This window comes from Anser anser (assembly GCF_964211835.1).
Source record: "Anser anser genome assembly, chromosome: 4".
In the NCBI taxonomy this organism is placed as follows: Eukaryota; Metazoa; Chordata; class Aves; order Anseriformes; family Anatidae; genus Anser; species Anser anser.
The window spans coordinates 2,399,178-2,414,659 of NC_139724.1; the positions used below are offsets into that span (position 1 = coordinate 2,399,178).

General features: G+C 40.6%; 1 protein-coding gene across 2 annotated transcripts in view; it reads right to left on the minus strand.

The window, feature by feature from the left end:
• Positions 1-382: 382 nt before the first annotated feature.
• Positions 383-15,482, minus strand: part of UGT8 (UDP glycosyltransferase 8) — a 44,423-nt gene continuing 29,323 nt past the window's right edge. For both annotated transcript variants that reach the window (XM_083833412.1, XM_083833411.1), the window contains exons 3-6: positions 8,266-8,408; positions 6,027-6,103; positions 4,309-4,528; positions 383-2,693 (exon numbers count right to left, since the gene is read on the minus strand). In XM_083833412.1, coding sequence (XP_083689538.1) covers positions 2,330-2,693; positions 4,309-4,528; positions 6,027-6,103; positions 8,266-8,408 — 804 coding nt within the window. In that variant the 3' untranslated portion in view covers positions 383-2,329. The remainder of the gene's footprint in view (positions 2,694-4,308; positions 4,529-6,026; positions 6,104-8,265; positions 8,409-15,482) is intronic.

Genomic DNA, 15,482 nt, shown 5'->3' on the forward strand with positions numbered 1-15,482 from the left:
TGGTAATTTCCTCTTCATGCAACTGAACTGAAATTGTTTCTGAATAGTCTCTATAAACACATCTATCACTGGTTTTGGTTATGCTTTTTAAGAAACAAATATAACATGGACAGAAAAATAACAAACATTCACGAACTAAAACATTTAAACTGACCTAAAAAAGTCTGATTAAGCATTCAGTCTTTCCAGTGATTCAACAATCCTATAGGAAATAGATCTATATTCACAAAATAGTGTTTTGTTTCAAAGACACGTCATGCATCATTGCATATACCGAAAACATTAAATTAGTGCATCTTAATAGCCAGTCACATACACACACAGAGGATACTTCAAAATAAACAACACTCATTTGAATAAAAAATATACTTCCAACAACAGATTTTCTCTATTAAATCCATGTTTATTGCTTAAGTTTTATCACAGTGGAGATTAAATTATGCTTAATCATCCGGTCAGTGCTTTTGTACCTTCTTCAATACCAAAAAAAACATTTAAACCAAGTCATTCATACACTCGAAGTCTTACTACCATCCCACCATTCATCGCCTCTGTGTGCTCCTTTAGTTGCCACAAACTGTGAGATTGTAAAAAGGTATAGCTAATAGACTTATTTGTAACACCATTTTCTTCAAGTATTCAGAAAGCAGTACAAGTAGCCGTACTGCATATTAGAAACATATCCGTACAGTTATTTATTGCTCTGAAATAGAGGCTCCTGATGGAAGGGTAGTGAAATATTGCATCACCGTGTATGAAGATGATCTCAGCACTCTGTTAGCATCGCAACTTTTCCCGTGTTAGTGAACAACACTAAGTAAAATGGGTTTCCTTCCTTCCTCTTCCAGGCATGGGATTTTAAACTACAAATAAATAAAGCATACACTCACAACGTGTGTAGTGCAAGTTCCAAGTAAACAGAATGACATGGAAATAAACGCATAGTTGCCAACTCTGGTTCGGCAGGGCCGTGATAATAACGTTATTTATCTTTTTTAACGCCCAGCCTCCCCGCCCTCGGTTCGCACCGCACCGCTGCAGGAGTCCTGTGTCAGCTAGAATGATTGAAAGAGATTGTTGCAGAGAGGGGCCGGCCGGAGCAGGGGATGGGAGAGACGGCCACCACAGACCCGGTGCTCGCTGGGCTGGGCTTGGCCTCACGCCTCCTGCCTGGCCTCGAGCCAGAGGCCGGTGGGCAGCCTCCCGCCCCGCGGTCGCAGAAGTGACATTGGCAACTACGGGAAACATGGATTGCGCGGCCCAGACTAAGAGAAGGTAATAGTTTTCCAGATACAACCATTCAAAGAGAACATCTACAACATTGTGATTTAGAAAAAAAAAGTAATAGTAATGAGAATTAATAGGAAAGACATTCAACTTGTAGTGTTTTCCTGTTTGCTCGTTTGCTTCCCAAACCTCACACAGTGGTTTGATTCTGCACTGCTCTGGGCCATTACGAAACATTCTGCGTTAAGCACAGGGTGGATTTTTTTTTTTTGGTTTCATTTTTTTTCTTAATTATGCATATCTACTTCCCACACAGCCAGATTTTAAACTGAAATAAAACTCCCTAATATTTTCATGGCATAAATTACATATGCAGAGAAAGGCAACAAATACAATTTTGTATAAATTAAGAATTAAGACTTATTGTAGGCTTGCTCAGTACCCTTCTCTCTGAAGTACTGGTAGTGAGCAGAAGAGTCATGCAGCTTATCAGAAAAGATAGTACACATCTTTACCATTTTTCTTCAGTGCTCATTTTAAGATTTATTTTTTTTTTTTAATATCTGTGTTCTCATTCTGCAACTTACTATTTCTTGCAAAAGCATCGGGAATTTTTTTTTTTAAAAAAACAGCAGTCTTATACATGTTGAGCCTTCAACAAATGAAACACAGCTAGCACTAAGTTCTCTCTGCTAAAAGATGGATATATTAAAATAATAAAAAAATAAAAGGAAAAAGCTCTGCAAATAAAAAGAAACCTTTCCTCATTTGGGACACACATTTAGCTTTTAAAAACTGAAAATTCATAAATACGATCATCATATAACTTCAGAGAATTAAGGCTTCTAAAAACTTCAGTGCCAAAATAACCTCTCTGCATCAGTATTAAGAATAAAGTATCTTCTATTTTAGGTCGTGCTTGCTTTTCTTTCTTTTTTTAAAAAAGACTTTCCTTAGTTCCATAGAATTTTGTCACGTAATATTACATACTGTAGGGGAGTGTTAGAACTGCTTATTGACGTTTTAAGTAGTTAGACTAAGTTACAGCGATAAAATTTGATTACTGATCTGATTCATTACTACTTTACATGGGGTGGTTGGCTCATTTCACCTTTTTTTCATGCTTCATGTGGCCATTTCTTCTATACTTGCCATTTGGTATCCCATTCTGGTAATGTCCATTAACAGTGCTATGTTCATCATCTGACCAAAGATGTTTGCTTTTTTTGCGGATAAATTTTGTTAGCCTGGCCAAAACATAATAAAATAAGGCAGCACCCACTAGTACAACAAAGGCAATATCCAGTAAGAAATACTGATAGAAAGAGATGCTGTAAACAGCGGCACGTAGATGTTGCGCTCCGTTGTGACGGAGGATATAGTTAATCCAGTACACAGTCCGGTTAACAGGATGACCGGGTTGGTCTTTGTGAATTTCAGACAGCCTCTGGGCCCGTTGCCTGTAGCTGTGTGAAAGAAACAAAGAAAATGGAACAAGGTAAAAAGCACAGCCAGCGCTCTGAGCAATGCAAGCCTGTAAACACAAATATAGTCTAGAGGCCAAAGCATGTCATTTACTGCGGGACTCTCACAACAACCCACATTCAGAGGAATATACACAAGGGATGACCTCTCTGCATCAGTCTTTACAGCTCATAGACGAAGAATTACTAAAAATACAGACCTATGGATGAGCCAGGTTGAAATCCACCCTTCTGCAACAGGCCTGTAGAAGTGATGAAGAACCAAACTGACCTGCTGACAGACGGGAATCCTATCTAATCTCAGATGGACGTATTTGCCCTTCCCACTTGAAGTGGCAACATACCCTAACACACCACTTCCTCATGCTATTGTGCAACTGTATTAATAGGGAAACAGAACAAAGTGAGAATCTTGGTTTGGGTCTAGAATTCCTCTTAGGTCTTGAGTTCAGCCTAAAACTGATTTTTCATAATGGGCTGCCCCCAGAAGCTGATCACATCAAATTCCTTCCCTTCCCACTGCTGCAGGGTCGACGAGTTATTTGTGCAGGACTTGCCTTTATACTAGGGATAATTATACAAGAAAAAGCCAAGGCAACTGATGCTACCAAGATGACTTCAGCAACACTCCCCTTCACTGAGATTCTACTGCTAATAAGCTCATTTCATACAGATTTCTCCTTTTCCAAGTCAAGTGCTACTTAAAAACTTTGCTCCCATGAGAGCAAGAAACATTGTCTTCACTATACTCTAAAAATGTCTAGTAATTTAATAAAAGACGCGAACAGCTAAAACATCACTTTTTTTAATCCAGAGATAGTCTGTATTTAAAAGATTGTAAATTGACTGTCCTCGTACTTTAATATTACTGAGCAAATTGATTTGATGGGATTAGAAGTAGTTACAAAACCCAGTTCATGAGCTTGTATTTATTCCACCTGAATGACAAAGAAAAGTTACAGAAAGGCTGGAGCCCTTATTCATAATAATTTGTTGCAATGATAGTGTTCTAACAAATGGCCCCCATGACCCCAACACATATATTACTGGCCAGAAGACAAAGAGTTTGGGGTTTTGGTTTTGTCTTTTTTTTTTTTTTTTTTTTTAAGTCATGGGACTTTAGAATAGTCACTTCTTTGAGTACCTCTACATTTTCAGCTACAAACCAAACACATGACCTGACAATCATATAGGTATATTTTCCCACAAGCCTCCCTAGGGAGCATAACAGACTTAAATACACTATTGTGGCGTAAATCAAGACACAAAAAGAGGTGTTGGTCTACAACAAGAAGCTAGTCAGGCCAGGTGTGTTTGTATAACCTTGCTGTCCTTCCCATGGCATCTGTCACAACGACAGAAAAGCAAGACAACTTGAGTTTTGGTATGCTGATCAGTGACCTTGGCATCTACACAGGAACACGTTCAGTTGAGTAATCTTGTGAAATGGGGACAACTATCCAAAGACTCGCCCCAGCTGTACACACTATTAAGTCCCAGCACAAACTTTTCCCCTTGCGTGAAGGCTCTGCATATACATATCTAACCCATAACAGTAACTTACAACAAAAGCAAGAAACAATCACTCATTCCATACCTGGGATCATTAATAACTTTCACTAGTGCTTCATACAATTCACTCTCAGTGACAGTCTTCCAGTTCAACAATATTCCCATGCCTTTGGCCTGCACTCGGGTCATAGTATCGTAATGGTCTCCAAAAAGGGGAATTCCCACCACCGGGACCCCATGGTACATGGTTTCAAAAATGCTGTTCAAACCGCCATGACTAAGAAAAGCTTTAATGTTAGGGTGACCTGGAAATAGAAGAGGCATGAAGACAAAAAGAAACTTTTACATCTCCTTAAGGTAAAGTTATTGAAGCAAATGGTACAATACATTTATCACTGGGTTCCTATGACTCCAATTCAGGAACGTAGAATGAATCCTATTTGTTCTGAAGTTCCCCTCCACTTAAACTCACTCAGCAGAAATTTTGCATGCATTAGATTATTTCCTTATATACAAATCGAGAGGAAATGGCCAAGAAAAAAAATTCTCATGTATACAAGTTGTGTAGAATTACTAATGGATTAATTAATACACTGTCTACTCCTGAGTAACTGCAGGCGGTGACTACAACTGTTATTTACCTATTTAGCATTACAAATGAACCAGGGAGAGAGCATTTTTCCTCATTGTTCATATGAAATACAAGCTATTTAATGACAGGACAACTCATGTTGCATTCTCTCTACAGCTTCACATGCTTTACTTGAGGCTAGCAAGATACAACAATAATGACAGCAAAACACTACTACTACGCAATGGAAAAATGAGACTGCTTCAGAGCAATTTAGTAACCAAAACAAATCTACCTGGTTTAGAAGTCATTTGCCTAATCATTACATTATGATAAATACTCTGGTTGACATGCACGTACGTTGACGCGCACACATTCTTAATGCATTCATCAGCACTCATCGTAGTACAGGAGTTAATTTGCAAACACAAATAGGGATCCCAGAGACAACACCAAGCATTCTGCAGTCCCTAGGATCCAAAATATTCAGCTACATTTCAACACAGGAAGAAGGGAAAGAAAAAGTAAATACATACACTCTAACAAACTTTACCAAAAGATGAAAGAATATCAAGCTTTAGCTCTCCATCTGAGAACTCAGTATCTCAGGATAGTTAAACAGAAAGGTTGTTATCAGCTTGCAACACATTCCAAGTTTCTCTTACAGATTTCATTGGAGAAATATATATATTTTTTTCTAATTAATATCAATAATAAACGTGTATCAGTATGTTCTGAGTCTGAAGACTTGTTTTGGTGTGATGTGAACAAATTTTCAATGTCTGGTTTGATGATTCTTTCACGAAGAGACCAGTGAAGACCATACCACACTTCTTCATGACCGAGAAATTAGTAGTTACAGTCATCAGTTACCTAAAACAGCAGATTCTAGAGAACTCCTACTTATCCTTTATGATTATTTTTTATTTTGAACTGCATACATTGCATACAAGATTATGCATAGCAAATGCTCCTATTATTAAGCTAAATAGGCTTTGGAATAACTATGCTTTTGCTACTCAATTGACCAAAGAAAAAAATGAAGTTGATACCAGGTAAAGAGAAGTAACATCTGAAAGGTGTTTCATTTCATCATCTTGTGTGAATTCTATATTCTTGCTCTGTGACTTGTATTACAATGACTGCTATTTCAGTAGAATGTTGTTGGTTGTTGGAAGAGCAAACTGAACTTGAGTGAGAATAATCAAAGTATCATCGTTACAGATACTCACCAAGAAGGTCGTTTTGTGGTAACCATTCTATAAGCTTTGTATTGTTGCCTAGATTCCTTGGTTTGTTTCCTGAAAACCTAAAACAATAAAATCAAATTGAAGCTAAGTTATCAAAACCTCAAAAATTGATAAACTCTAAGCAGAGAATCAAACCAAATGATCCATAAGAGCTGAGCACATTTCTAGTTACACAGAGATACCATTTACTTACCATTAAAACAGCCTCAACCAAAATACTATATAATTAATAACTAATAACTTGAAAATGTTTTTTTCATCATTCCATTTCCTTACAGCCTGGTTCAAAATTCAATGTTTTCTATTTACATAATGGCAATGCAGTTATTTCTAAAAATGTATACAACTTACCATGGTGACTGACAGAAGGTTTTATAACCTCTGTGGCTCCAAGTTCGTTACTTTACTAAAAACGCTGATTAGTACTACATAACTCCACTGAGAACATCCCATCAGCACAAAAATAATAAGCCCTATTATCATTAACACAAGGCACTCCTTTTCAGTTAGCCTGTTTCTTAGAGCTTTTAAGAACCGACACCATCTCATTTTAAGAGAAATTAATACTACATGGAAAGGAAAGGGTGACAGCTCAGTTTATGAGGCGAGAAGCTACTGGTAAAAAAAAAAAGTTGAGATTAGACTGTAAGGTGCATTTCTGTTACATGCTCACCTGCCTGAAATCTAATGGAAATGTCTTGGTCACCTAAGGTTGTTGGAAAAGTTTTATGAACAGAATACATCCTCAAACTGATTTACACATCATATACAGTTTATATGTAAATTAAATATATTCTAAACAAAATAAAGAGGGGGAAATAAATTAACAGTGACTAGAGAATTTCTTAGTTTGACAGCTCCATCAGAAGACTTAAAAATTCTCCTGGTTATTAGACAGCATTAGAACTGTAACTTCATAGAGAATCACCTACAAATTCCCAATTACTTGAACCATATAAAATATATAAGCTATTTAGAAAGACATGTTAAAAAAAGGCAAATTCCTGACCTTATGTAAAAGCAGATAAACCACATTACTGGTTTTGGCTCTAACTAGTATCACATAAGCAGAAGAATATAAAGAACTGCAAAGATTTCCTTGATTTGGCATCCTGATTTAAGAGTTACAAACAGTACTACCTTTCCTATTCTCAGGAACGCCTAGTACAAAAACTACCTGCTTCCAACACAGATCCTAGATGAACAATCTGAAGAGCAGAAGAAACACTGAGTAAAACTGGACTAAATTTCATATTTAGGTGTCTAATTATGGATCTCAAATTCCCACAGATCTGACAGAAAGCCACTTGCTCAGCTCTCCCAAAGGCCATTGTCTTGCACCTAGTCCCAGAGACATCTTCCCATCGCATGAATCATGCTGGAAAGAAACAGCGTTAGGTTTCTTTATCCAAAAAGCCCCTCAACAGATAATAGATGATAAAAACAGAAGAGATGGGAGAAGTGGGGGAAAATTGTTGCACAGACTGCTAATACAACTCTGAAAGTTCAGCAAGGACAGCAGTCAAACCATTGACCTGATGAAGTGTTACTTGAAAGCCAATGGCTCACATGTATTCCTCCGAATTACACTCCAGAGTGATGCTACACGTGAAACAGAGCTGGCTAAGGACAGTTGATCCTGCATTTCTACATTAAGTTTAAGCAGCTGCTCAAGATGTTTTTACAGCCAACAAATCTTACTGATTCTTACTTCTGCAGATTTTTCTTCCTCTGATTTCTCACAGAGAAAGACAAATAAAAGGAGCAATTTCGAAAGTCCCTGGTTTCAGAGGATGGGGGGAGGAAAAAGAAAGTAGGAAGGTTGGCAGGGGGAGCAAGCCTTGAATCCTTCCTTCCTAAGATTGTATCAGCAGAATGTCATTCTCACTCCCCACAGGGATTTCTTTATCAGAAGTGATGAGAGCATGTCACAAATGTTATAACCTCAGAAACTCTTTTTGCTGTCCCCAGTCCTTCTAGGACATGAACTCAGCACAGGCGTATATAACCTATGCCTTATCCTGCCACAAAATCGTTGCTCTTGCTTGTTACCAGGGGAATACAGCATTTCTATATCGACCATCTTTCAAAAGAGTCAGGTCCTCTGTGCCACCCAGACTGCCTGAATTTCAGATTCTGCCTCAAATACAACTCTAAAGATGGCACAATAGGAAGTGACTGTTCTTCAAATTACCCCAAGTACATCTGCCATCACACTTACCTCCAAATAACTCTCTGAGGCAGTCTTCCCAGCGCATCTGCTAACTTATTTGCTATGTCTTCTGACAGATATTTCACTCCAGCTCCAAATGAGACAAGGACAAAGCCATTTTCATTAGCACCATTCACCCATGTCTGGAGATCCTGTTAAAGCAAGATTTGTATTGAGCACTGTAGAAGCACAGGTGTTTACCAACTAAATAAACAGAAACAGATGAAATAAGCATTGCTTAGCACAATCATTTGTTGGTCCCTGGTTACTTCATAAGGCAAGTTTCAAAAGTCAAACATTTTGGAAATTACAAAGTACAATGACTCAGAATACAAGGTATAGGCTATGAACATCAAAATTCTGCCAGGTTTGTTTTAGCTTCCATATTAACAACTAACTAACTTCGGAGACAATTTCTTATCAGTTGACATACAAGTAAAAAAAGAAAAAAACTCTACATTTTAACACAGCAAAATATAAATAGATCTTGTAGGATCAGCCTGGTTGCAAAACACAGTAAAAACATGAAGTCAGGGACTCAATTGTTTGACCTCTGTCCTTAAAGACAGCGAGAGTTTATTTTTTATATAATTTATAGAAAAATAATAGAACACAACTTGACAGAACCCAGAGCCTTCAAAAGGCACCTGCAGGCATCACAGTGATCCAGCCCCTGGCCCAAAGAGAGGAAAAACAAGCAAGAGAGGACTGCAGCAGCGTTGGTGCCAGCCTTCTGGGTGATGAATGGATCCCATGGAGCACTGTCACCTCCACCCACACATCAGCTCAGAAGCGAGTTACAATGCCCATCTGGCACGAGGGCAGAGGTTTGAAGTGGTGAGGAGCACCCATGGCCTGGCACCTCCAAGTGACCACGGTCTACGCAGAAGTTACAGGAGAAATTTCCCCTGGGCTTGAAGCAACCAACAAGCCATAAAGGTAGCCTGAACCTAACTGGCACAAGACACTTCAGGGCTGGTACGCTTACCCACAATCCAGCCCAAATCCTGCTGGGCACCTGAAGGGCCCGGGGTTTTGCTGCACTAAAACCACGCTGCGCTGGTCCAGGCGCAGGTAATTCACCCGCAGCTACTGCTTCAGGCAAACACAGTTAAGTTACACAGGAGACGACAAAATCTGAACCCCGGGGCTGACTTTGTGGAAGCAGGGTTTATGTAACTGATGAAAATGCAAGCCAGCAGATGCGACTACCTAACACCACCGGGACGGCAGAGCTCTGCAGAGTCAGAGGAAAAACCATCTTAGTGTAGTAGATGGAGCAGAGCTGCAAGCTAAACAAGTCTCCAACACAAGAACAATGTCATTGGGCTTCCGGGAAAAAAGGGGGGAAGGGGGGGGCAAAAAAAGGTCCAGTGTACCCTTTGCTTGTCAAAACCAATTCAATTTCTATTTCTAAATCAACTGTTCACAGTGGAAACTAAGAAAATTATACCACTGACCTACAGATATGTCAGTCTGACAAAGAATATCTTATTTTTCCCAGGATACGGTTTAATCCTAGTCTCATCCAAACTAAACATAAGCCTGTTCAGCACCAGTAGAGCAATAGGAAATGAGTAAAAGGAAAATTAAGCACTTGGTTCACAATGTGCCTCTTGTCCCGGTAATAAATAGCGGGCCAGACAGTAATAGGGCAATGCTGCACTGTCGTATCTGGGTGCGAAACCACAAAAACTAGCAGGCGCAACAAAGAACCGCACATCGGACTGGGATTGTACACTAGCCCAGTTATGCAGTGAAAAAATGGATTTCCATTTTCTCTAGAATCCATGCTTCTTCATTTTTCTTCATCCTCTTCCAGTGACCTTTCTTTTCTATTTTTTTCCTTTGTCTGCAGAGGGAGGGGGAAGAAGGGAAAGGAGAGGGAGGAAAGTGTCTGTGACCTGCCTCAAAGCTGAATCATTTATTATTGGCTACGCTTCTGGCACAGAAGTTTCCAACTGGTTTTGTGATTTAAAGTTTGTCCTTGAATTTTACTTAAGGACCTAAGGCATGCTCCAAATGTAATTATATTATAGTCGCGTAGCGGTTCAACTACTTACATCTTGAGCTATTTCCTATCTGTTCTTTAAAGCTAAAAAAAAAATCCACTTTTGCAGGCTCCAAGATAAACTTTTCTGAAAAGCAATTGCCTACTATGCTCTAAAAGACATATCTGTGCCCGTTTGTAATATTTCATCAAGTTATATTCCAGGAGCTGAAGTCACCTATTATGAGGTGGACTTTTTTAGGCTCGCTTGTCTCCCAGCCCCTGCGTACCCTGCATTCCCTTTGGTAGGCAGGTTGCAATTTATTTCCTAGGATGTGCTTTTAGTATGACTAATCTTTTGAGCTGGAGTTCCTTGTGGCATTGAAAATATAAGACAAAATACAAATTAGATCTGCTGATAAGCTCCCCAGCTACTATCAGCTTAAATTTAAACCAGGTCCTTCCTTTGGAAGACAGCAATGCACATACAAAGCCCACATAAATTTGCTGTGATGATGCATTGCAAGCCCCCCGGTCTCGTAAAGCCCTAAAACCTGGTGTCCCCTGGCACCCCAGAAGTGCCCCACAGCATGCCAAAGATAACCTTGGTGTTTCTGAAGGTGTGGAGTTCTGCCTGGGACAGACGATGAGCCCGCAGGGAGCTGGCAGACGAGGGTTAGCAGAGCAGCACGGGCTGCAGGGTCTACGAGGAAGAAGTGTGAGGTTTGCTTCAGACAACTGGAAGGAGTCTCTTGAGGTTCCCTGGTCTTCACAGGGGACTTAACACACACCGATACCTGCTGAAACCTGGAGGTTTCCTGTGCCTTGCTGACAACTTCCTGACGGGCTCAAGAAGCCAGTGAGGGGAGACACTCCATCAGACCTCATCCTTACAGAGGAGGAGGAACTGGACAGGAGCGTGAAGGTCAGGGCAGCCTCAGCTGCAGTGACTGTGAGATGGAGTTAGCTGTTCAGGACACTGAGAGGACAAGGAAGGCAATAACAGGATCTCCTGGACTCCAAGAGAGCCAGCTTCGGCCTCTTCAGGAAGCTGCTTGGAAAAAAAAAAGTGAGATACAGCCCTGGAGAGAAGAGGGGTTCAGAAGACCTGGTTGATAGTCAACCATCACCCCTTCCAAGCTCAAGTCCAGCTGGAAATGTGTTTGCTTTAAAAAGATAAAAACACAGTACCCAGCACTACTGCTCAAGTATTTCTCATTCAGCACCAGAAATTCCTATCATTACTTACGCTTGGTCAGACATGGGGTTTCTACTAGGGATCAGCCCGTTCCAGCTCAGATATGGCTCCCAAGGCCACCGCTCCTGCTCCTTTGTGCCTAATTAGAAATTCCAGGAGACTCCACAACTCTGTGATGCACTCACATAATTAGAATTAAATGTCATTACGCATACAGCGAGGACGTGTGAAGTATTTCCTTGTCATGGCATTTCTAAAACAGCATTTGAAAAGCCCCATGTCTATAACACAGCTAACAGAATTACAATTCTCAGTACTTAATAAGTATTGAATAACGTAGGAAGAAAAAAAGACTTTACGTCGTACCATGGCATTAGAGTCACCCTACAAACAGGCTTTTGCATTTTATTACCGTGCAACAGTAATAAAGCAACCTGCTTTATGTTATTATGACTCACTTCACGGCCAAATTTTTGTAACCCTTCCCTTTGAAACACGTCTCTGGTTCAACAGGACATAGCATGCAATAAATGTATAAACATTACGAAAACAGTCTTTCCACTGAGGAACTTAAAATCGTGTCAGGTGAGACAAGAACCTGCCATCAGGCTCCAACAGAACAAGTGTTTGCTGTCTTAAGTAAGATTATAAAAATTAACAGAATTGGTTCATTTTGTGTGAATTGCAGCGTTTTGAAGGGACAGGTGAAACGGGTTTTGCCATGCTTCGAGCTGAGCAGGTGCGGACCAACTCGGATCCTACAGGGGTGTAACTGATAAATGCAAGCACAACTGGCAGGGGACTCAGCTCAGAGGAACAGCCTACATGGCTACAGCGGGCTTCCAGACCAGAGGAGCATGATGCCTGCTCGACCCAAATCAAAAGCACAGGAATTTGAATTCGTCCTCAGGTTTTCTTCTACAACACAAAATTTTACAGTGGCAAAACTGCTCTGCGGCATCGTACAACGGATCCAAAGACTTTCAACTCAGTTTGTCGCACTTTGACATCAACTGAAAGGTTCTTCTTTCACTCAGATTTATTCGAGTTTTCCTTAAGCTTTAATTCATGCTGCTAGCAAGAGGAATTGCTTGTCTGCCTTCTGATATGCAGCCCCTTTCCAAGCTGCTTCCCCAGAGGGGTGCTGGAAATCAGCACAGTGCAGGAGCTGCAGAAAATGAACTGCAGACTTGTCAGAACAAGGGTCCTCCTTGCATATATTTGTATAATTTCTGGCAGAACACAGCATTAATTAAATAGGATCACTAAGCATTGCTAAAACTGCAAGAGTCAGGTAAAAAGGAGGAAATGAAGGATGAGGGAACTGATATCACCTCCTGGTAAAGCCACCAGAGTTAGTGACCTGAAGGATTCTCTTCCTCGCAGGTTCCTTTAACTCTCTGTAACTATTTCTCAAGACAGTTTTCACTACAGATTTTCTAAGTTAAAGTTCTAGCAGAACTGAATCCAAGTGAGTGGTGTTTGTAGATCTTCGGTTGCAAAATAAATCTGCATGTCCTGCTACGTTAGCTGGGCAATGGTACAAAGGCTCAGTATTTTCTTCCCCTGTTCTTTGTGTGCCCTACAAGGTATGGAAGCGATACAGTAGATAAAAAGCAGATTCTGATCTTGGCACATGGAAGAGGCCATTCTCATTACTATAGCTACGTACTTAATTTGTGCAGATACATTCTTCATATTTACTTTATGAAGCATGCAGCAGGAACTATGATGAAGGATTAGCAGCCCAAACTTTTGTTTTTCTCTAATCTTGCAAAACCTGAGTCACAGAAGAGAACACACTGATGCAACAGGACTTCTTTTTTGCCTAAAATTTCAACATATCTAGCCACTCTAGTCTGTAGTCACCTTCCTACCTGTTACTTAGACCACATTAGCCCTAGCTCTCCAACTACGTGTCAAGAAATTTCCCACATCAGAACAGAAACCAGAGAAACCAGCTTGGTGCTCAGCTGGAGAGAAAAAGGCACACATTGAGTTAGGTTCCAGTTATTGAGCTCGGGAGACAGGTAACCTCAAAAAAAAAAAAAAGCACTGACTTTCACTAGAAAACAACTGAAATCACCACTCCAGTTGGCACTGTATGAACTCCTAAAACTGTCTATGAAACTAAAAACTTGCATAGAGATCAAGGCTTACCCAGTACGAACTTAGCTATTTCTTCTTCTAAATCCGCTTAGATTTTTGTCCTCCAGCACACACTGTCTTCCTGATTCAATTACACACCATATGAAAATTGAGCCAGAATGAGTCATTAGACCCACCTTTGTTTAAGAAAAATAAAGCGTTCCTTGTTTGGGCAGCATTTTACACTTCTCATTTGCAGCATGAAAGCTACTTCAATTTGCCCAGTTTAAATAACGTTCAGATTTGCTGTAAATTCAGCGTGATTTTTTTTTCAATGCAAGGGAAAGATGATTAATAACTGAAATTACAACTTCTGAAGTCTAAACCTACAGTAAAGGTCTGGGGCAGGGTGCTATTACATAAAGAGCTGTATTATTGAGCCTTCTTCAACCTTCCAACTTCAGCTGAACACAGATGCACCTTTGGCTTTTACAGTTAATTCAAGCTTTACATAGATGTGGTAAAGACAAACTAACTTTTCCAGTGACTGTTGTAGGGTCCTTGCCCATTTTTTTCTTCAGATAGAAGCATTTTCCGGTTTTGTTGCATAGAAGGAAAACCTCTTGCCTCAGTTACTTTACATCCTAGCACAGCCAGCAATTGCAGACATTTCCTTCACTGAGGCTACCCTGCACACTTGAAAAACCAGACACTAAAAAGCACAGACTTTGTTTCCCCCCTCCCAAAATAGGGATCAAAACCTAAACAGCTGAAACCCCCAAACCGTGAAGTACCTGACAGCAAGGTTCTCAGAAAAAGGTAGTCAATTCTGAATTGAGCTTCCAAAAACTTAAATCAGGCACTTACGCAACTTCCAGCTGAAGAAAGATTTTTTTTTTAGTAAAGTTACACAGAAGAGAAGCTGATGTTAATGTAGTATTAACTTCGACACACAGGTGCATTCTGGGATCCCCCTGAAATTTTATGAAAAGCACAGCTGGAAAGCCTAAAACTGGGGAGAGATTCACAAAACCCCCTTGAGTGAGGGAGGTTGTTCCCCCAGGCTTTCTCAGCAGAGGCTGGCCCAAAGAGAACTGGGGGTACCTGCCTCGGCACCTCTCCTCTCCTCGTCCGTCCCCACCTCTTTGCTAGAGGCAGCATGAGCAAGCGAGAGGTCAGCCCCCATGAAGAACCAAAAACCTGTTAAATCATCTATTGTAGCAGCTGCCCAGTTTCTGGGGAGACTTTTGAACTAAATTTTCTAACTGAATTTTGGTTTCCATCCAATTATAGCTTTATATATTATAACCCCAACAAAACATCATCATCTAGTAAACACATTCATTACTTACTATTTTAACTGAAGTGATTAAAATCCATGCATGCTAAGGTATGAAACATTTAACGGTGTCCCACTTACAATGCTGGGGCAAACCCTGTCAGGCCCTTGTCTACTTTCATGTTAATGTCCATGCACATGCATACTCTTTGGGTAAACTAATACAAAAGTAAAGGACTGAAATAATAAACTTTCTCTTGAAACTACCTGCCAGTTGAGCCATATCCCTCGTTTCACATACACTGACTGCCTGATCGTGGCAGGCCGAGCCCCAAGGAGATACCACCTCATGTTCAACACCACCCCACACCAGGTGGGCTTTCTGATCCCTTTTAAGGTGGCAGCTAAACACACTCATGGGTTTCACAGGGGGAAGGGCACTTACACAGCCCAGGCAAAAGCAGCCTGTCGCAGTGCCTTCCTGCTCCTTCCTTCTCCAGGAAGGGAGCCGACAGGGACCGGCTGGCCTCGTGCCCGATTCGTCCCTTCAGAAGTCCCACGTTTACCTTCAGAGCACTCCTCGAGCTCGTCACATGCACTGCGCACAGGCTGCTTCTTTTTCAGTGTTGGCAATATTTATTGCAGTCAGAGCTTAGCACAGGCACGGGTAC